The following is a 27963-nucleotide window of genomic DNA, read 5'->3' on the forward strand; positions in this document are numbered from 1 at the left end:
GAGAACCGCCTTGCAGAAAAAGGCTAGAGAGAGTGATAGATCAGCATGGAGTGACAAATTATCCCTCTACACAATGCCCTGCCACAATAGCACTGCCTGGGAACAAATAATGAATAAATAAAGTTCTCTGAGATTGAATGAGGAGAGCAATTTGTGTGAAGCAGCAGCAGCAGCAGCAGCTGTGTGTGTGTGTGTGTGCGTGCGTGCGTGCGTGCGTGCGTGTAAAAGAAAGAGAAAGAAAATGGCCCTGTGCTTGTTCTCCATATGAAACAGCAACAGCAAGTGGATCTGTGCAAGATGAACATGGCAACTCCGTGGAGATTGAAAAACTGCATCGTGTTCCCCAAAAAACCCATCAAGGCACTGAACAAGACACCCTCAAATAAAATGCAATCTGTGAAGGGTATGACACATCTCCTAAAAATACGCGCTCACACCGACATGATCTCAGAGGTGAAACCAGGGTGAGATTTCTGCTCAGGTCACAGTGAAATCAGTTTGTTCACACCCTCTACTCTCCAAGGGCCCTTCTTGCCACTTCCTCTGCTCTCTGCTGATAATAACTTATCAGAAGTGAGTTGGAAAATAGAAGAAAAAAAGAGGTGTGGTGAATAAGGAGAATGGAGTTAACAGCATGAGGTTGGGTTGAATTTCATCAGGATGATGGGGTAGAGATTGGAGCATGAAAGAAAGCGGTGTGTTGATTGCTGTTGTAAGCATATGTAGCCTTCTGAAAGGCTTTTCTCCCTCTTTTCCCTCTTTTCTTTTTTACCTTCAGGATATTATCCCATCCCTTTCCCTGGCAACAACCTTACATAAGAGTTCACACACGGGGTAAATGGACAGCTTTGCCCTTGGCTGTGCACTGAAAACGTCCACCAATCTCAATCATACATAACAATACATTTCCAACTGTGTAGACAAGTCACTTTTCCTAATTACTTAGGTATAAATACTGAGTGGTGTTGTGTTCACAGTGTTTGGGCTGCTTTTAAATATCCCTCATTCACATTGCAATTTGACTCCGCAGTGCAGAAAATGTACATTTGACTGTGGTTACTGCCGGCCAGGGGGGAACAAAAGATGTGGGCAGCATGGAAAGAGGAAAATTAATGTCCCTAAAATGAAAGAGAATCAATATGGTTGCCTGAGGATGTGGAAAGGTGGAACGAGAATGAGGGCTGTGGTGAGAGGAGGGGGCTGAAATAGAGTTGAGGCAAGATTAATGATTGTTTAAAAGGGAGCAGTAGTCATCTGCTATTGTCGGCTTTAGGTGCAGTGGTGTGTGTGTGTGTGTGTGTGTGTGTGTGTGCACTTTTTTTTTTTAAGTATACTTACACTTTCAACACGACTGCTCAGCTAAAACACTGACAGCTTTGCATTTCTGTGCAAACGAGGCTTAATGTCTCGTCTTAATTTCAATTTCTTTATATCCTCACATAAAAATCAATAAAACAAAATCCACTCGTGGTTGTTTCACATGGAGGACACAAGCACAGGGCCATTAGCTTTCACTCACTCACTCACTCACTCACTCACTCACTCACTCACTCACTCACCCACAATGAGTCAACAGCACCACCTAGGGTTGGAAGGCTTCAGTAGGCGTACAGATACTTTTAGCATTCTTGGAATTAGCAAATGGAAATTGTTTTAATTTTCTTGAAGTACATGTTCTTAAATGAGAAGTATTTTTGTAACTTTATTGATATAAAAGGCCTTTTTAAGATAACTTGAACCGTTCTTCAGTGAAGCTGGTGGTTGGATGGGTTAATATGCACATGTATACGTACACAAGTGCACACACACATTATAGCTTTAAATACCACTTAAAAACATCTTGAATCCTTTATTTTATATTCAATTTTTTTATATTTATATTCAAACAATACTTATGTAGATTGCTCATTAATGTTATCACCCTCTGCAAATCCAGTATGTATAGCACCTGTGCACTTGTATTCAGAATATCGTTTAAAAAGAAAATGATTCATACTGCTGCAAATCATTATTGACATATGTTTAATCATGTGAAAAAAAAAACATTCAGGTTCAGCCTTCACAGGTAGAAAATAACCTCTTCATTGTTACAAAATCATCTCATCATCCTCCAGGCTGCAAACACACAGTGAACACTTTTAATAAATATTCAGTAAAAAGTCCAAAGAACTTCAGCAGGAACGCAACAAATACCCCCATGGACATATTGACGCATCGCAGACATCCGTCAGCCTCTCACTTGCACTTGTATGTGAGCTGTTTGCGATGGTAGTGGATCCACGCTGGAGCAGCAACGAGCCCCGTCAGGTAGCCGATCGTAGCGCCCAGACTGCAGGAAACAGGCCACACCTACCAGAAAGAGAGCAGGAGTCATGACGCCGCTCTGATGAATTAAATAAATACTGCAGAGGTGTTATTCTCAGATATGATACAAGTAGTTTGTTTCCTATTAGTGTTTCTCAGTCAATCATTACAAAAAAAATAATTATTAAAAAATCTCCTTGGCGTTTCGTGTCTATTTTCTGCATTAAATAATCTATAAAGAACAATTAAATACTGTCAGTGTACAATAATATAAAAAACAATTTTGGGGAGTGAATTAAAAGCTTATAGTAAATATGAAATAAAGAACACCCTTAAATACAAAAAAAAAGATCTTTTTATTGGGGAGACTGAGGCTCAGTTTTTAAAGCGTGTTGTATTTCAGTCAGGTGTCCAGGTTTCCTTGCACAACACGCTGAACTCCAAGTGTGTGAGCACCTTGCACGCCACAACAAAGAGTGATAACCAAAAGTCCATTAACCATTTAAAAAAAAGTGTCCTTTTCATTCACTCACTCGGCAGCTCTGACAGCTGGTAGTAAGGATAGTTTTCACTTTTGACAACAACAACATTTTTATTCCTGCTGTTGCACGCTTTACTTGCCTGCCAAGGCCGGTCCCAGTCCAGAGGTATAGGAAAAGCTCCCAACCAGGCTCCAACCAGTGTACAGGCCACTGTGATCTGCAGACAAGTGTCCCACACCGACATCGCTCTGGAGACAAAGACGAGACACGATGACAGTGTCAAACGTGTGACAGCAGAACGGAAGAATTTTCTTTTTCATGGAGGAAAACGTGTGCTTCACCCATGTCGACTGAACACTCGAATCCAAGCTTGGACGTTTGGGCCGAGGACACAGAGACACCTCAGTGTGGTCAGAGAGGTCAGCAGCACAGAGAGGGAGAACGTCTCCAAGGCCGATCTGAAACACAAACGTGACACATCAGATGCATAGGTGACGGTCGATCTCCACACCGGTCTGAGGAATGAAAATATGTGACGACGAGTGACATCGCAGGACAATTGCTTGCGTCAGTAAATCTGCACAAAGTTGAGTGTTTTTTTCGCTTTCAGTCACGTGGCCACATATAGCAGTCAAGATGCATCTCTCTCCATGCATGCATGAACTCCACAGATGGATTCACAAGAGCATCACACATCCTCTGTGTTCCATTCAAACTTTAATATTTTCATTTAGGTCATTCTTGTGATCATCTTGGTCAGTTAGTAGTATGTTCCGGTCAAACGCAGCGGCATCACAATGCTTTGTTCCCAACACTGTTTCTCTGTTACAGTTGTAATATATGGTGGCAAGTGTAGCACATGGACAACCGCGACAACTCACTCTATCAGCGGCGCTCCGTACAGAACGACCACGGAATGGAAGAACAGACACGACAGCAAGAAGTACAGGCAGGAACGAAACAACCTGGACAGCTGCAGAGAGAAGAAGATTCAAACTGAAAAATAATGGCACAAGAAGACCTACACAGCAAAGAAATGAGCCTCTTTCATATGTACATATTCCAAATAAATTAGGAATTAATCATCCTCAAAAAGAATCCCCCTGATCCTCAGAAGAAGAGCGCTTGTGAAACCCCTTGACCGACCAGTCCAAACTGTATACAGGAAGCTTGGTTCACAAGCAGGTTTTGCTTACAACTGTCTAATGTAACAGCACATAAACTGCACAAAGGTGTAGTGGTTGAGGCTCTGGCCTCGTAGTGACATCCCCTGATCGATTCCATGCATGTGCATGATTATCTCTCTGTGTTTTATTTATCTTGCCCAAAGATGAAGGTCAGCAACTGTGTGAAATGTCCAAGGGAGACAACTGAGGAAGCTGTTTGAAGACCATGAGCAGGTGATTTAGCTGAAAGACTGTGTGCCCTAAATGAAATGCATTTTGTCCAAATTTTTTAAATACTGGCAATAACATAATGATATGAATAGCTTTATTTATACCATTCTCGTCTCATAGCCGGTTTGAGACTGGGTTGGACGTAGAGTTTGCATGTTCTCCCTGTGCTTCCTTCCACAGTACAAAAAAGAAATCTAAATTGTAGGCGTGAATATTAATGTGCGTGGCCTCTGTGTTTTCCAATTAAAATGTTCATGTTTTTATTTTCACTTAATTTACTCCACTTCTAAACGTCATAACTTTACCTGCCTTCATCTGCCTCCTAGTGACATCTACTGTATTCTAATAATAACGAATAAAAACAGTCGAGATCACAGGTGTTTCGGATTAAGTGGTTTCCCTGTTAACTGATAACCGACTTCCTTCAGTGTCCCTTGTTGTTAGTGTTATAAACCGGACATCCACATGTTATGCCGTGATAAACCGAGCACCTTGTATCCCAGCGTGGGCTTCTTGGTGGGCGGTGTAATACCGAGCAGCCAGAAGACGGCCACGCTGACCGCCGTCACGGCCGCGGACACCGAGTAGAGCCACAACAGGTGAGCGCCGTACACCGAGAAGCCCGGCACGAGCGCCGCAGGTAGGACGGTGGCCATAAACACCGAGGAGGCGATGATCGCGTGAGTGGACGCCATGGCTTTGATTTCATGGTCCCACATGGTGAAGGCAAGCCCTCTGTAGAACCACCCAGCAGCACGGTGAAGACGATTCAAATGAAATACTTTAAACGTTAAAGTGACAAACAGACCAGGAGGAATCCATAAAAGGAGGCGCTTCACCTCACTTCCGGCAACATTTCAGAATAAGTGTGCAGGCGATTAATAGTCTGGATGGAAGGGACGTCACAAGGCTCAGTTTCACACACACACACACACACACACACACACACACACACACACACACACACACACACACACACACACACACACACACACACACACACACACACACACACACACACACACACACACACACACACACACACACACACACACACACTTCCACTCCTCACGAAAGGTGCTTCTGAAGTTACTTGCTCTCTGTCATCATTTGCTCAAACTTTAAAAATCATGTTCCTCTTTTGTTGTTGCCTCTTTGTTAATTCATGTTCCTGCTTCAAGTTACTATCTAGATAGGGCTTGCCAGGCTGGTTTAATCCAAAAACAGTTGTAAAGTATTTGGATCAGTGTGATACCTGCAAATAATATATGTAGCACAACAAGGATATTGTATGTTATCCCCCTCCCCCCTCCCCTTCTCTTCTCTCTCTCTTTGTGCGTTCCCCCCGGTCGTGTACAGCAGCCATGCCAACTTCTGATGGAGGAGGCAACAGGAGGAGACTCCAGGTCTCTCCCTGTTGCAAGACCAAAAACTGTTCTGACTCCGAAGGCTCTCAATCACATCATATTGTTGGCCCAATCTGCCGAACAGGACAAGGGCAAAAAAAAAAAAAAAAACAAGGCTCAGTTTCATCTCTGGCTTTTCCGTGTGGAGTTTGCATGTTCTCCCTGTGTGTGCATGGGTTTCTTCCCACAGTCCAATAACATGCAAGGAGCTATGTTTCAAGAATCTGGGATTCATGAAATATTTCTATTCTACGTGAGATAAATTGGTGAGCCTAAATTGCCCCTAAGTGTCAATGTGTTTGCCTTGGCCTGTCCAAGGTGTACCTTCGCACATTTAGCTGGGATAAACTCAGTGCCTCTAAATCCTGAACAGGATAAAGCAGTATAGAAGATGGATGGTTCCATAAACATGCCACAAATTAATACAATTCTTATGCTTTCCAATTCTGCATTAAAATCTGAAATTTTTCTTTGACATTTCTCTTCAAAAAGTCTGTCACTCGTCATGATACATGATTTCATAATATGAAAATGCTTCATTACCAGCAATATAAGATGTAGCTTTTATGTCCTTATCAAACAGTGCCAGCCCCAGTAAATTAACCAGAAACAACAGTTACTTCTCTTAAAAAATTAAGTGAATGTTTTCTTTATCATTTTTACACTTTATGAGGTTCTCCGGCAGGCTGAAATGAACCTTCTGGCACAAAATACCGTATTATGGCCACGAAATACTAATTTGATTCCACACAATATTAATTTCTCAGCAGAATTTAAGTTTTATTTCAGATGTCATGCCTGGGGCTCTGAACAATCAAATTTCGAAAATAGAAAATAGTCTATATGCCAGGGAATAAAATAAACAACAGCCAAACATTGACTTTTCAAAGTATTTATTTACTTCAGATATCAGAAGCATGGTAACTTTCAAGCCTGTCATTGTCATGCTGTATCGAAGTCATATTTTCATGCAGAGGATGCCAGCCAAGAAAAAAAATAGGCTCTTAGTTTGGATTGAACCGGAAAAGATTATTTACTTGACCTGAGTGACACAAACGGACCAATCACAGTGTGTGTTATTATTACTGAGGCAGTTAGGATTAACCGATCGATTTAGAATTTGGTATTTCATTTTCGGCTCTCCTCCATCTATAAAGAAAAGTAAATTAATTTGAAAAAACAAAACAGAAAAAGCATTAAAAAAAAACACACACACAAAAAAAACTCAGCAAAATCCCGCGCGTGCGCAAAGCGTAACCATTAACCGGAAGTTTACAATTCTGAGCGAGCCCCAACTCGCGAACAATCGTTCCTATTATTTAAGATTTAAGACGATTTTAAAGAAAACAGAGGGGAAGATGGTTTGTGAAAAGTGTACGTATCCCATCGTCTGGACACATGATTGTCTTTACATTTAAAGGGCTGTTATCGACTGTGGTCTTTCTGTGACGCTCGCTGTCGTGACACACTTTCGGTGCTTGATTATCTGCGTATGTTCTGTTTGTTCGACTTTAGGCGAGAAGAAGCTCGGCAAAGTCATCACTCCTGACACCTGGAAGGATGGGGCACGGAATACCACAGGTGAACCCAGGTTTATGTCCACAGTCAAAGCTCGAATCTGCCTTTTATTTTGCGTGGAAAGCTGCTTTTATACTGTTGTTTCTGCTTCTTTAGGACACAAGACTTAATTTTAGCCACTTTCCTGCTTTAATCTGGAAAAAATAACCACAATCGTGATTTGTCATCATCCAAGGACCAATTGATTAGATTTTGGGATGTTAACGGCCAATCGTTTCCGTATAAATTCCAAATAAACTGGAAAAAAAATGTCCCAATCGTCTCCTTTAATCTCATCACTAAATTTCCTTTTATATTTTCTAGATATAATGGCACTAATACATCGCACAGAAAGCCTTGCAGCCTCTCCATAACCTGGTAGCTGAGTCTGCATGTAAAATCTAATTGATTGGTCCTTGGATGACGACAAATCATCCCTGAAGATTTCATGCAATTCGGATGAGTAGTTTTGGGGAAAATAATCTCTGTGAGTGTTACTGAGTCCTTGAGGTGGTTTTTCAATCCCGTCCTGAAGATCATGAGCATCTCATATTAACTTGGGGAATGTCACTGCTCAGAGATTTAGTTTTCACTTCTTGAATCATATAACAATAATATACCAGATGGTGGATTTTCAAAGTAATCACACTATCTATAATGAATCATCTCTGATTCTGTTTTATCTTCATCTGCTTTGCTTTGTGTCAGTTTGTAACACTCTATAATATGTTTTTTCTTATGACTCTTCTGTTGTTTAGAGAGCGGTGGACGAAAACTGAACGAGAACAAGATTTTAACGTCTAAGAAAGCCAGGTGAGGAGACTGCTGTGAAAATATTCTCATGAATTTATCTTTTAGAATTTATCACTTAAGAAAATGTAGTTGTCTTTTATTTAAGTAGAGTTTTGCCGTGGCTAATGATTGGTATTTAAATGTTAAAATCCTCTTCTATCACTAAAAAAGAACTGCTTATTTACATTACTATTGATCTGGAGTTCGAACTAAATCTATTAATGCCATATGCAGGAACACGTGTCTAAATGGTCTAAAGACACTGTATTTACACTAACCTGTGGACATTGTCATTTTTGCATTTTAATAAATTGTGTGATGCACTTTGGACTTAGACATCTTAGATTAGGGAATGCTCTGGTACCTTCTATAGTCTGAATTCAATAATATTTCCTTTTTTGCCCCATTATTTTGCACTACAATTCTTTCAGGTTCGACCCTTACAGTAAGACAGGATTTGCGATCTGCAGGATCTGCAAGAGCTCAGTTCATCAGTCTGGATCGCACTACTGCCAGGGTTGTGCCTACAAGAAAGGTACAAAGTCACGATAACTTAAGCTTTATGCTGTTAAGAGCGGAAGAAGAAACTGCACTCTGTCAGGATCTTTGTCATCAATACGTTGTTGATATGGCCAGAGTCACAATATTTATTGCTTTCAAACGATCTATGTAAATGTGCGTCTTTTTTTTTCTGAGCGTGTTACCGTCTAGTATTTTATTCAGTCAAGTTTTTTATGATGCAGATTCTCCGACAACATGTTTGCAACTGCTGCCAATGGCTCATTTTCAGTGTTTGGCCATGACCCGAGGTTTGTTTTGATGGGAAACAAAAAAAACATTCACTCTCAGCAGTAGTATTGTAAAACAAGAGGAGGCTGGCCAAAGGTCCTGAGTGTAGCAACAGATACTCCAGTTCATCCAGCCAAGGCCTTGAACTTAAACTGGACTATGAATTAGACGTTTGATCAATGAGCCTTTGCTTTTCTGTACTGCAGAAGTGAGAAACTATGAATTTCAGGTTATTGTCAGGCTGGATTGCACTGAAAGGTAACCTCAAGTACTTCAGAAAACATTTATATGTGGCGCTTTTACCTTCGGTCCGCAGCTCGTCAAACTCAGTGACCAATGTTAAGCTCAGTCTTCGCACATTTTACTAAATGCCGTTTCTGGGTGATATATCCATGCGGCACCATAAAGATGTGGAACGCTCATGTCTGACAAGCCAGGTCTTGTCCAGTTCCTGTGATGTTTTGTTTGTATGTTACAGTGCTACTTAGTGTTATGAAAGCTGCACAGTGCACCACGGTGCAGACCGAAGGGCACGCGGCCTGACAAGTGTGAGCCTGCCAGTCCTTATCGTGGGCGAACAAACCCTCGTTCCAGATAATTGTGTGCATGGGTGAAATAATAGTGGAATGTATTGGTAAAAAGACACGCCTGTAGTGGCGGTAAAGACATTTACAGGTCCCTGGATGCACAGCAAATCTAAGTGCACGCACACCAAATATAGTTCACATATGAACATTTTTATGAAGGCGTGCCACACAAATTTTAATTTTCATAGATGAATCTCTTTACCCGCATGCACAAATTACACTCGCACACAATTCATTTTGCTCATCTCGTCATATTGAACACCCGTGATAGCACCTGCCGTGTGGCAGTGATCACAATGAAGTCCCTCCGGAATGACCACTGAGCAAAAATGGTGTAAACATCTGGTTCACATCTACGTCTGCTCAAAGTTCATATCAGTTGTCAGAAATCTGTGAAAGTGACTTATAAAGTTGAACGGATAGGAATTGTCCCGAAATGTCTCACACTTTTGAAGCGTTCACACTTGATTCCCAGATAAAAAAAAAAAAAAGGTGCAGCTTCTACCTCCTGACTTCACTTTGTTGTCTCTGCAGGAATTTGTGCGATGTGCGGAAAGAAAGTTTTGGACACCAAGAACTACAAGCAGACGTCTGTGTGACAACGTGCTGATTGGACAAGTCTCCGAACAAGCGGAAAGCACAGACTGAATGATAGAGATGCGGAAACAGCTTTGTCTTCTTATAATAAGCGATCAGGCGATGCTGCTGGAAATGATTACAGTGGCCCTACACAGGCTAAAACCTCTCCCCCTGAAAACACCACCAGTTATCACCTGCTCCTCAAACCAAGGGTTTCACTTCTAATTTTAAATTCAAAGCTTTCGTTGTTTTTGCCTCGTGAACTTTTGATTTCTGTTTGTGTTGTTTTTTTCTTTTTTTGAGTGAATTAAAAGCTTCCAATATGAGGACATTTGACCGGGTTAACTTTGTGCCATCATTTGGCTGGGGTCTTGTCGCATTATCTCAAGTGAAGGATCTTGACTATCCCGAAGTAGCAAGAAGAAGATTTCTTCCTTTGAAACGAGACTTTTGAGTTATTTATTTGTGTATTTCTTCATTAAATAGTAGCAAATTGACAATGTTTGGTTGGCTGTCGAATATATCCACGGTTACAAATGTTGGTTTTCTTAACAGTTTGTATTGGAGTTTTCTAATCAGGTTTATATAATTATAACAAACTCGAAGAGGAAAAACTGTAACCATAAGTAAATTATAAGTGAGACGTCAAATGGGGGTTTTTGTTTTTGGGGGGAAATTTCACCCCACATGCACACAGGTGTTGAGGGATTCATATAACTTGCAATCATAAGATTGATATTTTTTGCGATTGTAATAGATTAAAATAAGCGTGGTGGGTTAATTAACCTGTGTAATCATACAAATTGCCAACGCAGAGAACCCAGCGAGGTGAACGACTGCATGCAGACTAAAAAAGTAGGTAAGTGACAGCAAAGATATGCGGCATATTTTTTCATACACTATACCACAGAAAAGTGAAATTCTGTCAAACTGACAGTAAGTGTAAAAGCAGTAAGTAGTATAAAACAGCCTGGCTCAGTAGAGATTATGGCCAAGAGTGATATTATATTCATATTAACCCTTTAATACAATGCAATAGTTTATCAGCCACTAGAGTGGATGCTGATGCATCATCTAATACACTGACTGATGTCCAGTGGTAAGAATCTTTAATTAAAAAAAACAAAACATTGTTGATTCACTACCTTACTGGATACGTTATTGTCGCACCAGCACCAGTGCGTCAGAAAACGTGCATTTATGTGACTCTCTGCTTACTGCGTGAGAGTTAACAGACTCCTGTATGGCTGTAATAATCAGTTTATTCTGACTTAATTATATTTGGAGAGTGCATGCTGCACTTTCAGGTGTAACCGACCCTCCCCCCTCCCTTCACGTACACACATACACACATACACAGAGACGGAGGTCAAAGTTCACAGACTGTGTGACGACGGGCTCTTTATTTGATATTTAAAGGCCTTGCTCTCCCTCAGGCCATCAGCCACGTGTGCACGCTGCTGTTATGTGTACTTATTGATCTTGGCTGTTGGGGCCCTGTAAATTCAGGGCATCAACCTCCAAGTGATACTGATTTTTTTATTTTTTTTATTAGAGCAGATAGCAACATGTGGATGGAGTAAATCAATCAGATTAGTTGAGCGACGTCTCGTCTTCATATTGAAGATATCAAACAAAGGTTTAGGTTCATTGTCACGTTTGACTAGTTTATATCCACAAGAGTTTATTCATCTTCTATCATCTTTGTTGTACAGAAGATGCATGACTATAAAACAAGGCAGAGAACATAACTCATTCTGTTTCTGATTTTATTTAAACAAAGGTTTTTGTTTTTTTCAGAATACATGCTCTCATTGATCTCAACCAACACCTCCGTACATCCATCAGCTCTCCTCTCTGGACAATGGTTATAATACTTAAGGTTAATTCTTAAAAGGATCGTTTGATATAGAACATTGAAAAACTTCCCATTAATAGACGACACTTTTTTGTTTTTAAATCATTAAAATCAATGAACCCTAAATACAGTGATAAAAGAAGGGAAGATGTACATGGGCGCCCTTGTGAAAGCACCAGTGAAATTACCCTTCAGAGAACACAGGAAGTTTTAAGTGTTATAATTTCACAATATTGCACTCAGTTTTCACACTTTATTACAATAATATTGCCATGTGAGACTGTAAAATATGTAAGAAAGGCACCACGATAGTGATATTATTATATTCACAGTGATTTCAATTTATAGACTTCAGCGGCAGTTTTTTTTGTGTGTGTGTGTGTGTGTGTGTGTGTGTGTGTGTGTGTGTGTGTGTGTGTGTGTGTGTGTGTGTGTGTGTGTGTGTGTGTGTGTGTGTGTGTGTGTGTGTGTGTTTTGGCACTTGAGCTGTCAGTGTGCTGCTAGAAACTGAGACTCTGGGGTGGACGGTGTGTGTGACGTTTCTTAGATGCGCCGCGAGAGCGTCAGGAACTCCTCCCGGGTTTTGGGGTCCTCCAGGTAAATTCCCAGCATGGTGCTCGTCACTGTGCGGCTGTTCATCTTCTGGACGCCACGCATCACCATACACATGTGGCTGCAAACACACAAACACACACACACGTCTCAGGTTTGCAGCAGCATTCGCTCAGCTGGTCAGAGTGTTGGTGCTAATAACACCAAGGTCATAGGTTCTATCCCCACATTGGTCTTAGAACCGACTGCTAACTGGCCTGGAGGTTAGAGCCACTGCCACGGGTCCCAGAGAAAGACCCCTGACCCCCCTGGGGTGCTGTAATGTGGCTGCACCTCCGCATCCTGGGAATAGGTTTGGTCAATGAGGATAAAAGTTTGATTATTTACATTTGCTTTGAAGGAAAACGTCACTATTTTTACATGTTTGTGTTCACTAATGATCCTCCTACTCTCTCCTTCCATTAGTTTCATTCCGTCGACGCTGTGCTCCATGAAGACTCTATATAGCTTTTATCGCTTCAGAGTTTTGACATAATAAATTAATAGAAATCACAGTCCAAACTTCCTTTCAGAAAAAAAAACCATGAGGCATCACTGTTTTATAAAATCACCAATACCCTGCAACACTACTTGTTTCCTGGAGCTATTTTGTTTTGAAGTTAACACAAATTTCACAGTCAGCATGTTAATTTGTGTATTTGAGTGAGAAAAAGAGTCCGTACAAATCTCGACAAGTCACTCTTCAGCTCTTCTCCATTTAGCATTTTCATCCATTAAAATAAGACTCTTAATTCCTGGTAAACTGAATCACTCACTCTTGAGGTAGATCGCCTTTTTTAATTTTCTTTTGTTTACCTGGACATCATTACAGCAGCTTCAAGCCAAATGACAATGTGTTTTGTGTACTTACGACGCTTCAATAACCACGGCGACGCCTTTCGGCTTCAGAGCATCAGCGATTCCCATGGCAATCTGCTTGGTGAGACGCTCCTGAACTGGAAGGAACAACACAACTCTACATGAATATACTTACTACGCTAGATGTTGCTATCTTTTTGCCTAATTCATCATCACAGCAGGTCCTATTACATAAATTGTTTGGCTGCTTACCTTGAAGTCTCCGGCTAAAGATTTCCACAATCCTGAAAGAAAACAAAGCAAAGTGTAAAAGACTGATTGCCCGTCAGTCGTCCTAATGATTAATCTTTTTCAAAACATGAACGGGCAATAGTCCCATCATCTGTGAATTATTCACCCTGATTCTCCGAATCTGGAATGCAAGTTTCAACAGCAGTAGGTTTTTGTCTCAAAGCAAAAAAAAAAAAAAAGAACCCAGTGACTCTGCTACTGTTATTCTGGGTGTGTATATTCAGATTCGGTGCGATATTTTAGGAAAAGAGGGGCTGTGATGATAACGGGTCATTCCCACAGGACCGAAGGGATTTTCTCATGGCTCGAGAGCGGACAGAGTTTAGACTTGTGATCTGTGAGTGTGCTTGATGAGGGGATGAGATGATGGTCTGTGGGCTTAGATGTTAAGCCTCCGGGTCAATACATTGAGATAACAGAAGAACTCAGTCGCCTGATACTAACACACCCACACACACACACACACACACACACACACACACACACACACAGCCTCAGTGACAGATGTAGCGCATGCGTGCTCTGCTACCTTGCCAGTTTGCTCAGCCCCACCACTTTTCTGTTGGGAATGTACCCGATGTGAACCTGGAATGAGAACACAGCCAGCGTGAGCGGGAAGACATGCAGTCAGGGTGAAGTCATTCTAAAGTGTGCGGTTCAAATTTGATGGTATTTAAATTGTCATGCTTGGAAATGTTGACCCATCAACAATGTAGTATCACGCCCTAAGTGTACACACCCTGCCAAAAAATGGCACCATGTGATGTTCACACAGTGAGAACATGTCGATGTCCTTGACAATCACCATCTCGTTATGGTCTTCATCAAATATGGCATCGTTTAGGATATCTGGTGGCAGAAACAAACACATACTTTAATACATTTAGATCTTTAATTTGAACGCTCAAGTGGGCTTTCATGTTCGACTAAAACGAACAAGGGAGCATCACATTGAGATCTACAGTGATCTTGAGAAATTACCTCAATGCACTCTGTGTTGCAGTTGTTTGGAATAAAACGTATAACTATTCTGCAGAGATGCATTCCTGTTGTTTCTCCTTTTTCACAAAGTAAATTATGTTAAGAGTTGGAATAACATATCTGAAGCATGTATCTCCTCATATATCCCTGATTCGACTCCGGGCTTGGAGACATTATTGTGTGTCTGGCTTTCTGGTTGTGGACATCAGACTTTAGACTGTGTCTGTCTGAATTGGATAAACGATAATAGAAGGTGGATGGATACACGATTTCTACTTTCCCATGGGGACCTAATCTCAGTTTCAAAGTAAAAAGACATTGATACCTGTCTGAATCACAACATGAACTCTTTCAGTGTAAGATATCAAACTCATCACTCACCGTCCACAGTCTCGTGGTAGCCCTTGGTGAGGAACTGGATGGCCTTGGCGGCGCGCAGCGGGGTGCGCAGCAGCCCCTCTCGGTCCGTGTCCTCCCCGAGGTGCCGCAGGATGCTCGTGTAGGCGCTCTCCAGCGCAGGCAGGTGGCTCTTGTCCTCGGACTGTTTGCGGGAGATCTCGTGTTTGAGGTGCACGGCGGACTTTTTGGTGTCGATGATGAGCTCGCCGAAGCCGTTGCAGAACTCCTCCGCGGCGCCGTTGACGGTTCCGTTGCAGTGGCTGTTCATGCTGGAACGCTTGTTTTTTCTTTTTTTTTTTGGACTCTGGATGAGAATGTAAAGACAAGATGAAAAGCCGAGAGGGGTCTTGCAAGGAGATTCACCCGGTGAGGATAGAAGACAGTCCCTTCGCTGGGTCTCATCGGGTTTATAAAGCCGGTTGCGCATCAGTTACCCATTCGTCAGGGCGCAGCGTGCGTCAAAACACTGGTGTCGTCAGAGAGGCCATCGACGTGTCACAGGCGAGGACACATCCTCTCAGATTCAGAAGTTTTCACATTTTCCGCACCTCCCATCACTTGACGCTGTATTATCACGAACGATTCCTTCTGACTTGGTTACTCGAAGTGCTTTCTCACAAAGCGCGTGAGGCTCATGACTTCACGTGAGGCTCAGGCATATTTTTTGGGGAAAGTCATGCCTAATATGCCCTTCAAATTTTAATTACACGGACATCAAATTGTGTAAGAAGTCATGGATCCACGTGAAAGGGCTTGATGACCGATGGACAATGAGGGAAACTGGAAGAATGCAGGGCACAAAGTGAAAAGTAAAGAAAAATCCAAACCTGCATTTTAAACAAAGGCACCAATGAGTTTATTAAACATGCATAAAATGTGTTAGAAAAAAAAAAGAAGAAAGAAGAACTATAGTCAAAATCCTGTGGACGAGTAAACAAATGAACAAATTCTTATAGCCTACTGATTTACAAACACAAGTTTTGCAGATACAAGAGAAAGTCCTTAAAAAACAACGTGAAATGGATCTAAATTGTTGCTTCATTTTTAAAAGCCACCACCTGCCATCTTATCAGACTGTATGTACATTCTGCAGCTGCCACCCATGTCTGAAGTTTTGTCTATTCAACATTTCTGTACTCTTCATCCTTTTGGCTATTGAAACTACTATAGACATACACACAATAAATAATTCTGTTTCACTCATTAATGTATATTTGTTGCACAGGTTTGAAAGATTGTCTCATCCATCCATCTTCTCCCGCAGCCTGAGCACCGTCACCCAGATCACATTGCACCGATTAAGAACCTTTCCTGCAGGTGGTGAGCCCACAGGAAGGTGGCGCCCGGCGTGGGACATGAACCCTCTACCTTGAGACTGCGAGTCTCGTGCTCTACCAACTGAGCGAGCCGGGGGAAAGATTGCCTCGTGTCAAAAAAAAAAAATAATAATCCAGAAATTTGGAAAGCACCAACAAACTCAGCAATTTATGTTAATGTTAATTGCTAACTCTAAATTAACCCAAGGTCCGAATGTGAGGAGACTATATGTCCGCACATGTGTGCCCTGTGATGATCCCGGTTGTAACCTGCCAATGTTTCTCCAGTAATGTTACAACAATGTAGAGTAAATGATGAAGGAAGGGAGCGTGATCCTTTGGTCCTCGAGAAAACGTTTGATTTCAAACCATGTTATCAACTTCTTGGAAATGCAATGGCTTCATGCATTCTCTTAAATCCAGGGGGAAAAAAGAGAGCGATAAGTCACACTTATTCTCACACTCACTCATGCAACAAACTATTGTTTCAAGGGCCTTGTTTTTCTTTAAGTTCATCATGATTTACATTTGCTGGAGAGCCATAATTTGGAAAGTAATTGCAGGAAATTGTGTTTTCAATGAAAATAAAAAATGTAAATTGGGAGTTGTGTATCAGAAAAGTTGCATCTAAAACAAACAAATAAAAGATGATTAAAGGTGCATTTTTAACCCCTTGGCTGAGGAGAGAGCTGCTGCAAAGACAAAATGGCAGTCAGTGGTGGTTTGGCATCGCCTAACTTCAAATGTTGTGGTCAAGTCCACAATGAGAATTTGGAGCTAGTTCTGTCGCTGTTTTTGTCTTCACTCTCCTTTGTTTCTGGCTCCACAATCAGGCAGCCCAGCTTTCCATCCATCACTGGTCCATTAAACATTCTGCAAGGTGTCAAAGTTGGACATTAAAACACTAAGGAATGTTTAAGTAGGCAATATCTTTGACTTTCCAACAATTGTCTGCAAAGATTTTTTAGATATTTAAAAGATTGTTGCTTTGTTCAAAATCGTGCCCATGAATTCCAGTCAGAAACATTTGCCTTGATCTTAATGTGCAAAGGCTGCACTCACCTCGATGTCACTACAACTGTTGGATCTTCCTTCCCACTCTATCACTCCCCCAAAAAACAGACACATTTTATCACAATATTAGCACACAATATTAAATTCTGCTGATGTGGAGATTGCCCGTGCCCCCCTCCCACTCCGCCTGGATAAAATACATACTTAACTTTATCAAGCCGGAGAAAATCACAGCAAATGGTTCACTAACAAAATTCAATCTAACATGGAGACCTTCCTTTGCACATGCTGAGAGTCTGAAGTTTACTGATACCACAGAGTGACTGCTATAAACGTTGGTACATGAGCATATGTAATTTACTTATAGTGGATCTTTGTTCCTCCTAAATCTACTTTTTTTTTGGGGGGGGGGGGGGGTATGGCTTTTCCAACTTATTACGATTTACTAATAGGTGTCTTGCAGATGCAACCTTTTGTTTTGATTGTCTTAGATACATAGATAGATAGATAGATAGATAGATAGATAGATAGATAGATAGATAGATAGATAGATAGATAGATAGATAGATAGATAGATAGATAGATAGATAGATAGATAGATAGATAGATAGATAGATAGATAGATAGATAGATAGATAGATATTGTCATTCAACATAAAGACCATCGTGGATACAAGAACAACATTTTACAGCAAAGGCTCAGCTTAGGCTTTTAAAGGTGTCAAGAAATCCAAGAACAATAAAAGTATAAAACCACACAGTTAAAACAGTGATGTGCCAGCAATGCATCACAAAAGCTGGATTGTTGCATCATCCTCTAAACCTGACAGAAGACTTATTTGCAGTTCAAGAGTCTTATGGCCTTTGTATTGTACTTAAATTCTTTCCTTTAAAATTCCCTTGTATTGAGAAAGAAAAACGCATTCCATGATAGGAACGCGTCATAACCCTACGTCACTTCCTGTTTGGACCCTCTGGTGGCGGGAGATTCCAGCATGGCGGTGCAGCCGAAGCAGAACCTGTCCATGGACAGCGCCACTGAGCATGGCTTCCTCAGCTTTATTTTCTCCATGCCGGAGAAACCGGACACCACGTTCAGGATATTCGACCGTTCCGAGTACTATACCGTCCACGGGAAAGACGCCATATTCGCAGCGAAGGAGGTTTTCAAGACCAACGGGGTCATCAAACATTTGGGCTCAGGTAACCTGGCCTGTAGCTTAGCTAACTAGGCTCAAACTTGCAGACTACTGACAGGCTGATTTCACTTTCGTGTTTCTCTTCTTCAGTGTAATATTGAATCCAGCCACTGCTGAGCCAGCCCAAATCCCACACGTTATCGTATTAGCGTCAGTCCTGCGTGTTGTTACTGCAGAAATAGATAGATGAACATGTTCTGTGTTCATCTATCTAAATATATGCGATAGGACCCGAATCCCTCCAAAATCCCGATAAGCTCATTAAAATCAACACTATTGAACTGTTTGCAGGGGACTATATGTTAAATTATTCATACATGCAGTCATTTCCCTTTAATTTCATCCTTTAGTCCCCATTGGTGCTAAATTTCTTTGAAGGCCTGACCAACAGTCATAGCAAACCTTTGACAACACGAAACCTTGTTTCAACCAATTGCACATAACAGATGTGTGAAATATCAGTATTGTTTTAAACTCATTCAACAATTGAAGATTTTCCTTTAAGATATATGATGAACCTTTTACTGTTAACTTAGAAGCCTTCTTTTCCAGCCCAGCACTGTGTGGCTTTTGCTCGATAACAGAGAATGTGAGTGTGTACCTAAAACTAGGACCCTTGTGGTTTGTATGTTTACTTCACAGTGAGAGGAACCGAGCTTGTGGGATGGCTTGTCTTTCTCTGTGAAGTCTGTGTTGTCCTTATTTTCCAACGGGTGTAAATATGTGCTTATTTATTGTCTGTTTCTGTGATGTAACTACTGTTAACCTTTACTGGTTGAATCCTGGTGTATTCATCTTAGAGTTTCTGAAGTCAATCCCAAACTAATATGGTGCCATGAAATAAAAAAGTCTGGATCTTCTTATGAAACACTCAACAACCCTTTCTAGTTTGGCTTTGTCCTCAATATGAATGCACACTCCTCTGCACGCCACTTCAGAGAACCTGTACTACTTCACAATTAAATGGCCCAATTTTTCTCAAAATATTCACCAAAACTGAATCTGGAACCAAAGAGTTTGAGGTGTGGAGGTTCATAGCACTGAGGTAACAGAGTGAGCATACACCACTCCTGGGAAAATGTCAGCTGATTTAGTTATACCAACGACGTGTCGATATTGTTTGATTAAGAAAACAACAATTTCTCTATCCTTTGAATATGCGCTTCAAGAAATGATGTGAGCAGGGTGGTCTGAGGTTGTTCTTTGTATTAATGCTGGTTCCCAGGAAGTCGCAAGTTGGAGAGTGTGATCCTGAGCAAGCTGAACTTTGAGGCGTTTGTGAAAGACCTGCTGCTGGTGAGACAGTACAGAGTGGAGGTTTACAAGAATCACGGTAAGAGCAGCAAGGAGCACGACTGGAAGATTGAATACAAGGTAGCGTGAAAACACAATAACCTAAATAATCGTGATCATTTCCATAAAGCATGACATAATTCAAACGCCATTGTCTCTGAATGCAGGCCTCTCCGGGGAACTTGACTCAGTTCGAGGAGATCTTGTTTGGCGGTGGTGGAGCCGGAGCAGAGGGCTGTGCCGGAGTGGTGGCCGTGCGCTTTGCTTCAGGAGCCGATGGCCAGCGTGTGGTCGGCGTCGGCTACGTGGACGCGGCCCAGAGGAAGATGGGAGTTTGCGAGTTTCCAGACAACGAGATCTTCTCCAACCTGGAGTCTCTGCTGGTTCAAATCAGCCCCAAAGAGTGTCTGTTAGTGCAGGGCGAAGGCAACGTGGATGGGAGTAAACTGCGGGAGGTATGTGGTGGTGGTGGGGGAGTTGTAACCAGTCATCCGCATTGTGAAGCGTGTCGGTAAATTTTCAACAACTTGCCAAAGCAATCCCAGCAAATAATACATCGCTCTGCTCTTGAAGTGTGGCATGTCCTGCTTTCTTTATAAACGGAGTCGTTTTATTTCAGTGTGAACTCAGATTTATACTGCGATGAAGTTGTGGAGACATTGTTGTTGTCTTTCTGTAGGTTGTACAGCGTGGTGGGGTGCTGGTGTCGGACAGAAAGAGAGCAGAGTTCAACAGCAAGGACATTGTCCAGGACCTCAACAGGCTGCTGAGAGCCAAGAGAGGAGAGACGGTGGCGAGCAACACTCTTCCCGAGCTGGACAAACAGGTGACCGACAACCAAATGCAGCTGCCCGACACTTGAGAGTCATCTCACATCAGGTGATCGCGTTAAGATCTCCACAGTAACAACTGTGAGCTCTATTCTCCCAGGATGGCGTATCATTTTAGAAGTGGTATCATTTATCCAACAAAGCAGGACATTTATTTTGAGTTTGGAACAGTGTGTCGTGGCCAAGAACTCTGAATCGCACGCTCTGATTCGTCACATCGGGATTGGTAACACTTAGAGGATTATCTTACTTATCTTATTTACTGCGGCTGATAGTACTCTGGCTTGTTGAAGGATTGAAGGCATAGTATGTCCGAAAAATGCTGAAAAGGAAGATTTGTCCAAGTCGAGGTTCATTAGATACCGCTTATGAAGACAACAGCAGCTGCCCAATGCAAATAGTTATCCTAATAGTTGACTTGAATGTTGCTGTAGATTATTCCAGTGGAATGATTATGTTCCACTTTGTTTTAGTTCTTCTAGATAAAATGCTGTTCTAAAGATTTGGGGCTGCAACAGAAGCGATCCTGTCGGCTCAAAGCACAACCACAAATCTAATAACAGTTAAAACGCCACGATTCAATGATGGAATTAGATCAGTAGGTATTGTCAATCTAAGCAGGTATTTCTACAGTAATACAACCAGGCTTCAAATGCGTTCTGCAACCGAGGACACCAACTTTAAACACACTGCAAATCTCTTTGAGAGCCGTCACCAGAAGATAAGTGATATTTTCTCCCAGATGTGACATCTCTGCAGATTACCTGCAACTGTGTGCAAAGCAAAGAGGTCACCAAGTACTGATCTTCCTTCTGAATAAATCCTGGCAGTAGGAGGAAAAACAGCCTCCAGCAGAGCAAAGAAAACTAACCAGGTCTACCGTGCGAGTCATAATGATTTGCTGTAGTGCCCTCCCGAAGAAAAAGAGCTGGAAGAGAAAATTAAGAACCTATTTTTGTCTTTTTTCTTTTACAAACTTACGTTAGAAGTTGTGCAGGAATGTGAAAAAGTGATGACCTGTAAACAAGATTGCCTTTGTTTTGTAATTCTCTTGAACTCTAAACCTTTTAAAACCTTGATTTGTGGTTTCATTGGCAGGTTGCCATGTCCTGTTTGGCTGCGGTGGTCCGTTTCCTTGAGCTGCTCTCTGACGAGTCCAACTTCAACTCCTTCAGCCTGACCGCTCTGGACCTGGGTCAGTACATGAGGCTGGACAACGCTGCCGTCAGGGCGCTGAACCTTTTCCAGGTCTGTGACTGTGACTGACGTGAGAAGATCTTTGCTCTCCCCTATAAATAAAGCAAATTTCCCCCAAAACCATAAGACAGACACACACCCTCTGTTATACTCGGGAGTGTGTGTCGCCATGGGGTGATGTTTACATGGTGGAACCATGTTGTGGATTGTTTCCCCATCAGGGTTCACCTGAAGACACCAGCGGGGCTCACTCATTGGCCGGGCTGCTGAACAAGTGCCGCACTCCTCAGGGTCAGCGGCTCGTAAACCAGTGGATCAAACAGCCACTCATGGACAAAACCAAAATCGAGGAGAGGTAATACAGAGGTGATATGTAATGTTTCTGTGTTCAAATCCTGCGTTCTGCACTTTAGCTCCCCCATGTCAAACACCTCAAGAAGTGTGGGATAATCTGCCGTCTGTAGGTTGGACCTGGTGGAGAGTTTTGTGTGCGACGCCGAGCTGAGGCAGACCTGTCAGGAGGACCTACTGCGGCGCTTCCCCGACCTTCACCGCCTGGCTAAGAAGTTTCACCGCCACACGGCGACACTGCAGGACTGCTACCGCGTCTACCAGGCTGTGAGCCAGATCCCGGCGCTCACCGCGGCCTTAGAGAGACACTCCGGTACAAACTTCCTCTTCTTTCTGCCACATTGGATTCTCTTAGAACTGCTGGAGGAATTTCATGTCTGTGTGTCGGGGGGGGGGCAGTGAATGAAAACGGGGGAAATGTCATCATCAGAACCATTAAATAATGCAAATATTAGCCCATGAATTTTATTTTAAAGAAATTTCTCAAAAGCAACATGGTTAGCAGTTGCTGTTTACTCTTACTCCCTCTGTTTTAGCACTACTATCTCGAACTTCTAGAAAGTCCAGCCACTTTTATAGTTTTATATAGAAATAATTCAGTGCTTCCACACTGACAAACATGGTACTTAAGTATTAATAGTTTACCCTTGAAATGCCTCTTTATCACGGGACCTGGTCTTATGACGCTCAAAAAAGTTCATTTGTTCAGAAGTCTGGTTGTTTTTGTAAGGTTTTTTTTTTTTGTGTCATTTTCTGAATATGGGCAGAAAATGTAATGACGAATATAGGGCTGGGTCTAGACAAACCTCGATACGGTACATAACGATTCAATACATAAGAATTTATAGTCCCATATAAAGCCTAATGGGTGGGTATATCTCATAGTATTGGTAAAATACAAGCAAATCACACATATCAAACCTGTTTACGGAACTAAAATGTGTTTGCTGCTCAAGGATACGCAGGTCGTGTGCACTGTTCCATCAGGTAACGGTCAATAGCTTGAGAAGTGTCTAAAGCTAAATAAGTCGACTAATCATTTCAACAGTCAGATTAATTGATAAAGTAGTTGTAGTTGTTGCGGCCATTGCATATTTCTAAGCAATAAGATTTCTGTATATTTGTGTATGTTATGTAAAAAAACCAAATTGCTGTCAAGTGAAGGAGGCATGTTTAGGAATTTGCTGTTTTGATGTTGTGTTGCCGATGTTGTTAATGAGTTGACTGTTCAAACGGTGGGGTTGCATAATAGATGCCAAATGGAGGTGACCGAACTGTGCCCCGTGGTTCCTGTTGCATCAGCCTGCAACACAATAGCTTCTGGTCCAAATGTGATGCCTGTGGCTCACTGTCTTGTACTTCTCAGTTCTAACACTAGGTGGCGCTTCAACAAGCCACCATGTCGGCAAAACCAGGCTAATGGCAGATAAATGTCACTGCTGGTTCTTGAGAGTAGCAAAACCAAGAATGAAGGAAACGGCAGCTGACTAAGTTTCAGGAATACTCTTCACACCTCTTAACGGGTTGACCTGCAGTTTCTAAATGTTTCCGTTTTGAAAGAAAGTGGAATAAAGTTTTTACACCCCTGATCTGAAACTGTAGCATTTGTGTGTGTTGTAGGAAGCTTCCAGGTCCTGCTGCATGCGGTGTTCCTGTCTCCTCTCACTGACCTGCAGTCCGACTTCATCAAGTTTCAGGAGATGATCGAGACGACTCTGGACATGAACCAGGTCACTAATCACTCGATGTTGCTTTGTGATCGCGCTTTGGCAACTTTCCCTGCTGATCACTTGCTCCGCGTCGAATGCAGATCGACCACCACGAGTTCCTGGTGAAGGCTTCGTTCGACCCGGTGCTGAGCGAGCTGAGAGAGAAGATGGACGCGTTGGAAAAGAGCATGCAGGCGGCGCTGAGCGGCGCCGCCCGAGAACTCGGTGATCACATCCATCTTTAATAAGACTTCATCGACGTGGCAGAGTTTAAATGAGTTGAAGCTTTGAATCAGAGCAGTAGAGCAACAAACAAAAAAAAGAGGTACAACCTCGTGTCCCAGTTTGAACTCATTGTGGTGACTTCACGCTGCAGGCCTGGATGCCGGTAAAACCATAAAGCTGGAGTCCAACGGCGTGCTGGGCTTCTACCTCCGAGTCACGTGCAAGGAGGAGAAGAGCCTGCGGAACAACAAGAAATTCACCACGCTGGACGTACAGAAGAACGGCGTGCGCTTCACCAACAGGTAAGTCTCTTTACCATTTGCACCCAGTGACCCCCCCCCCCCCCCCTTCTGATGACCTCCCCCATGTCTGCAGTAAGCTGAGCTCCCTGAATGAGGAGTACACGAAGAACAGGGAGGAGTACGAGGAGGCGCAGAACGCCATCGTGAAAGAGATCATCAACATTGCCTCAGGTGAGGATTCCAATCACATGCGTCGCACTGCGCCCCGCCAGCATGACATCGATCTGACAGACAGTGGAAACAACGATAGTGATCTACTCCTCACTGCTCACTTTGTTTGTATGCTTTCGTAGCAATTGATCTTATTCACATTTTCCCCTAAAGCTCAGTAAATTGCTGAGATGTCAACTTTTAAATAGTCACAAGATAATCTGATCGTGTCATTTTGAGGACTGGACATTTAACTAATCGACACTGCCTTAAAACCTTTGGGGCCGCCAGGTTACGTCGACCCCCTGCAGACGCTGAGCGACGTGATCGCGCAGCTGGACGCGGTGGCGAGCTTCGCCGTGGCGTCCGTCTCCGCGCCCGTGCCGTTCGTCCGGCCGCGCCTCGCCTCCAGCGGCTGCAGGCGAATGGAGCTGCTGCGGGCCAGACATCCCTGCATGGAGACGGACGCAGACACGGCGTTCATTCCCAACGACGTGTCCTTCGTCCAGGGCGAGAAGAGCTTCTATATTATCACAGGTGAACAGAAGAAAGGCGCTCGTGATCAGAAATGTTTGATTATGATATTTGATTAAAGTCTCATCAAATATTTTGACTTTTCTCAACATATTTTCTTAACGATTTTCCTCAAAATCAGGTTTTTGGTTCTTATTGTTAACCCTTCAATGATTATGCTGCCTTTTTTTTTACTCTTGCGGTTAAACATAATTTTCCCGTCGTGCCGACACACACACACACACAATTATATCCATTAATTCAAAATGGGCTGACTTCAAAGAACAATCACTTGTTGAGAGATACTCAGGGGATTTATACTTCCTGGTAGAATTCTTCAGTTTTTCCTCCGTTTACAGGAATTAACAACGATGCCTTGTGTTGTACTGATAAACTGTCTGTAGGGATCGTTTGTACCTGTTTTGTTCTCAGTTTCTTCTCTTTCCTGCAGGACCAAATATGGGTGGAAAGTCTACCTTCATCCGGCAGGTGGGTGTGATCGCCCTGATGGCTCAGATTGGCTGTTTTGTGCCATGCGCGAAGGCGGAGCTTAGCGTGATCGACAGCATCCTGGCCAGGGTGGGAGCGGGAGACAGCCAGGTGAAGGGGGTGTCCACCTTCATGGCGGAGATGCTGGAGACGGCGGCCATTCTGCGGTAAGAGCAATACCCCTCACACGTGCGTTGTTCTTGCTCGCCCGTTCGCTCATCCTCCCGCTGTGACCCCCCTCAGCTCAGCCACGGAGAACTCGCTCATCATAATCGACGAGCTCGGCCGAGGGACGTCCACGTACGACGGCTTCGGCCTGGCATGGGCCATCAGCGAGCACATCGCCTCCAAGATCGACTGCTTCTGCCTGTTCGCCACTCACTTCCACGAGCTGACGGCGCTGGCGGCACAGCAGCCCGCCGTGCACAACCTGCACGTCACCGCGCTCACGTCCCACGACACACTCACCATGCTGTACCGAGTCAAACCGGGTAGGAGGCCCACATCCACACAAAGGCCTGAATTTCTATGTTATTAATGAGTTCATGTATACACATTTTCTCAGTGGGCACACATTCATTTCATGGGTGTTTAGTTAAAACACTGATTTTCTCATTGTGCCCAAGGGGCAACTTATTTCACAGCCAGTCGCAAAAATATCTGACAAAAGAATAAAAAGAGAATTCTTGTTTAAAAGGCTAAAAGCAGCAGATATGAAAAGGTTCTTAAAGCTTCTGTATTTTTGTCAAAAATAGATCTGCTTATTTGTGAAGAACATGTTGGAATTTCTCGATAAATTAAAAAAAAAAAAAAAAAAAAAAAAAAAAAAAAAGCTATTCAAGTAAAAAAAGTAATCATTTGTTTGGCTGTAACTTCCTTCTTCAGCCATTAACACACCGGGAAGTGTGATTTAAAAAAAACGTGACCAAAGACACTCCGATGCGACTGACCGAGCTGGAATTCTGTCCTCAGGCGTGTGTGACCAGAGTTTTGGGATCCACGTGGCCGAGCTGGCCTGCTTCCCGCCGTCGGTGCTCGCCGCAGCGAAGGAGAAGGCCGAAGAGCTGGAGGAGTTTCAAGAACCTGCCGGGGACGCGTCGGAGCAGGGGGACGGTCCCGAGGCCAAGAGACGGCGGACGGACAAACAAGTCGGATATCTTTCTAACTTCAAGCTTTCTGATACAAAGAATGTTTGTTTATTTTCTCATGTTTGTGGATTGAGAGTTTGTAAATCTGAAATAAGCAAACACACTAATGGAGTGGTCACCGCAAGATTTAAATCCAATTTTCCTAAATATAATTTATGCAGGAATTGTTTGAGAGCTTTGTGTGACTCTCCTACAGGTGGGAGAAGAGCTGATGCACGACTTTCTGCAGAAGGTGAAATCACTTCCTGTTGCCACCATGTCCGAGGCGGCGGTGAAGGCGGAGCTCCGGAGGATGAAGCAGGAGCTGGCCACCAAAAACAACGCGTACATCGGCGACCTCCTTGGCCGTTGTGTTCCTGTATAAACGGCTTGATGTCCAAACACACCGTCTAGTTAAAGTGTGACTTTGTATAGTTTAATTTTCAATAAAGATTGGTTGTCCCAACTAGAAATGCAGCTGCTTTCAAAACAAGTTTGAGCCGAACCGGATGTCCGGAGATGTGACCGCATCGTTTGGAGCAGGCGGAGAGCGCCGTAGCTCTGGCTGACCGACGATGGATGCCTCCAGCGTCGTAATTGTATTTGATGTTTTGTCCTCGTTGTTCTGGTCACTTACGTCACTGCGAACCACATCAGGTCTACAGAGTTTCCTCCGCCGGTCACGTTAAACAAACCGATTCACCACGAGTGAAGCTGTGGGTACAATCGAGATGTTTATCTGCGAAAGGGCCCGGATAACTCGATGCAGCGTAGATAATGAAGTTTGCTCCATTAGTAGATCACATTGAGAAAACCACACCGCCAAGTTTTCTACACTCTAACCTCTTCTGGCAGAATGTGCACGACGACCAACTGTTCTTATTTTAGTATTTGAGTTTCTTAAGCAGCGAAATACATATCCACATTAACGTTTTCTCTGGCTTTCGATTAGACGTATGACTGCAAACTAAAACCCATCTCCGAACGGCGTATAAGCATCGGAAACCACCAGCTGAAATCCCGTTAGACACACTTCACTTCTATATTTATATAAATCTGTTAAAAATGAACATCTTCCCCGAAGATCAGCCGTCACAGATGACTGATACCGGATACTGGAAGCTGTTTCGAGGAAATCATTCCTACTGAAGCCTATTGTTCTCGAAGAAGCAGTCATAACGGGTCAGTTGCTCCAACAACCAGTTACATACATTGCCTGCTTTCGACAGATCATGATTCATACATTTCATAGCAGGTGAAAACAAAATGGATCTTTATAGAAGTGTGACTTTCACAACAAGCGACTGAATTTGAAGACAGACACCTCTGATCTAATAAAGTTTTATTTTCTTAGAAATGGCCAGTTACCTGTTTTTTTTTTTTTTTAATCTTTCTAAGAAAGTATACCCCTTTTTG

The 27963-nt window shown here is 42.8% G+C and overlaps 4 protein-coding genes across 5 annotated transcripts; 2 read left to right on the top strand and 2 right to left on the bottom strand.

The window, feature by feature from the left end:
• Positions 1-1877: 1877 nt before the first annotated feature.
• Positions 1878-5031, bottom strand: pigf (phosphatidylinositol glycan anchor biosynthesis, class F). Of its 2 annotated transcripts, none has more exons than XM_080489119.1 (5): positions 4675-5031; positions 3668-3759; positions 3128-3244; positions 2926-3034; positions 1878-2349 (listed from the first exon to the last, which is right to left on the bottom strand). In XM_080489119.1, exons 1-5 carry the CDS (start codon positions 4900-4902, stop codon positions 2236-2238), a joined length of 660 nt encoding a protein of 219 aa, XP_080345245.1. In that variant the 5' UTR covers positions 4903-5031; the 3' UTR covers positions 1878-2235. The 2 variants fall into 2 exon arrangements, with proteins under 2 accessions (XP_080345245.1, XP_080345246.1); XM_080489120.1 differs by having other exon boundaries at positions 2007-2349; positions 4716-4991.
• Positions 5032-6835: 1804 nt separating this feature from the next.
• Positions 6836-10219, top strand: cript (cysteine-rich PDZ-binding protein). The gene is made up of 5 exons (XM_080489470.1): positions 6836-6963; positions 7105-7170; positions 7905-7959; positions 8370-8473; positions 9849-10219. The coding sequence occupies exons 1-5, from the start codon at positions 6948-6950 to the stop codon at positions 9911-9913; spliced, it is 306 nt and encodes a 101-aa protein (XP_080345596.1). The 5' UTR covers positions 6836-6947; the 3' UTR covers positions 9914-10219.
• A 1940-nt stretch (positions 10220-12159) lies between these two features.
• Positions 12160-15329, bottom strand: gch2 (GTP cyclohydrolase 2). The gene is made up of 6 exons (XM_080488995.1): positions 14815-15329; positions 14192-14301; positions 13982-14037; positions 13414-13445; positions 13214-13298; positions 12160-12424 (listed from the first exon to the last, which is right to left on the bottom strand). The coding sequence occupies exons 1-6, from the start codon at positions 15257-15259 to the stop codon at positions 12295-12297; spliced, it is 858 nt and encodes a 285-aa protein (XP_080345121.1). The 5' UTR covers positions 15260-15329; the 3' UTR covers positions 12160-12294.
• A 2807-nt stretch (positions 15330-18136) lies between these two features.
• Positions 18137-27023, top strand: msh2 (mutS homolog 2 (E. coli)). The gene is made up of 16 exons (XM_080487604.1): positions 18137-18365; positions 19587-19735; positions 19822-20109; positions 20334-20480; positions 21583-21732; positions 21903-22036; positions 22146-22345; positions 23653-23762; positions 23843-23966; positions 24118-24268; positions 24342-24439; positions 24710-24955; positions 25383-25587; positions 25664-25911; positions 26393-26568; positions 26765-27023. The coding sequence occupies exons 1-16, from the start codon at positions 18158-18160 to the stop codon at positions 26930-26932; spliced, it is 2802 nt and encodes a 933-aa protein (XP_080343730.1). The 5' UTR covers positions 18137-18157; the 3' UTR covers positions 26933-27023.
• The last annotated feature ends 940 nt before the right edge of the window (positions 27024-27963 follow it).

This window comes from Lipophrys pholis, assembly GCF_963383615.2.
Source record: "Lipophrys pholis genome assembly, chromosome: 1".
NCBI lineage: Eukaryota > Metazoa > Chordata > Actinopteri > Blenniiformes > Blenniidae > Lipophrys > Lipophrys pholis.

Coding starts and splice junctions, on each gene's coding strand:
- cript (XM_080489470.1), top strand. Junction 7,171..7,904: donor TGGGGCACGGAATACCACAG/GTGAACCCAGGT, acceptor TCTGTTGTTTAG/AGAGCGGTGGACGAAAACTG. Junction 8,474..9,848: donor GGGTTGTGCCTACAAGAAAG/GTACAAAGTCAC, acceptor TTGTCTCTGCAG/GAATTTGTGCGATGTGCGGA.
- msh2 (XM_080487604.1), top strand. CDS start 18,158: ATGGCGGTGCAGCCGAAGCAGAACCTGTCCATGGACAGCGCCACTGAG. Junction 20,110..20,333: donor ATGGGAGTAAACTGCGGGAG/GTATGTGGTGGT, acceptor GTCTTTCTGTAG/GTTGTACAGCGTGGTGGGGT. Junction 25,588..25,663: donor GAGACGGCGGCCATTCTGCG/GTAAGAGCAATA, acceptor GACCCCCCTCAG/CTCAGCCACGGAGAACTCGC.
- gch2 (XM_080488995.1), bottom strand. CDS start 15,259: ATGCGCAACCGGCTTTATAAACCCGATGAGACCCAGCGAAGGGACTGT. Junction 13,446..13,981: donor GGGCTGAGCAAACTGGCAAG/GTAGCAGAGCAC, acceptor GTTTTCTTTCAG/GATTGTGGAAATCTTTAGCC. Junction 12,425..13,213: donor GCCGTGGTTATTGAAGCGTC/GTAAGTACACAA, acceptor GTGTGTTTGCAG/CCACATGTGTATGGTGATGC.
- pigf (XM_080489119.1), bottom strand. CDS start 4,902: ATGTGGGACCATGAAATCAAAGCCATGGCGTCCACTCACGCGATCATC. Junction 3,245..3,667: donor TACGGAGCGCCGCTGATAGA/GTGAGTTGTCGC, acceptor TTTGTGTTTCAG/ATCGGCCTTGGAGACGTTCT. Junction 3,035..3,127: donor CGAGTGTTCAGTCGACATGG/GTGAAGCACACG, acceptor CTTTGTCTCCAG/AGCGATGTCGGTGTGGGACA.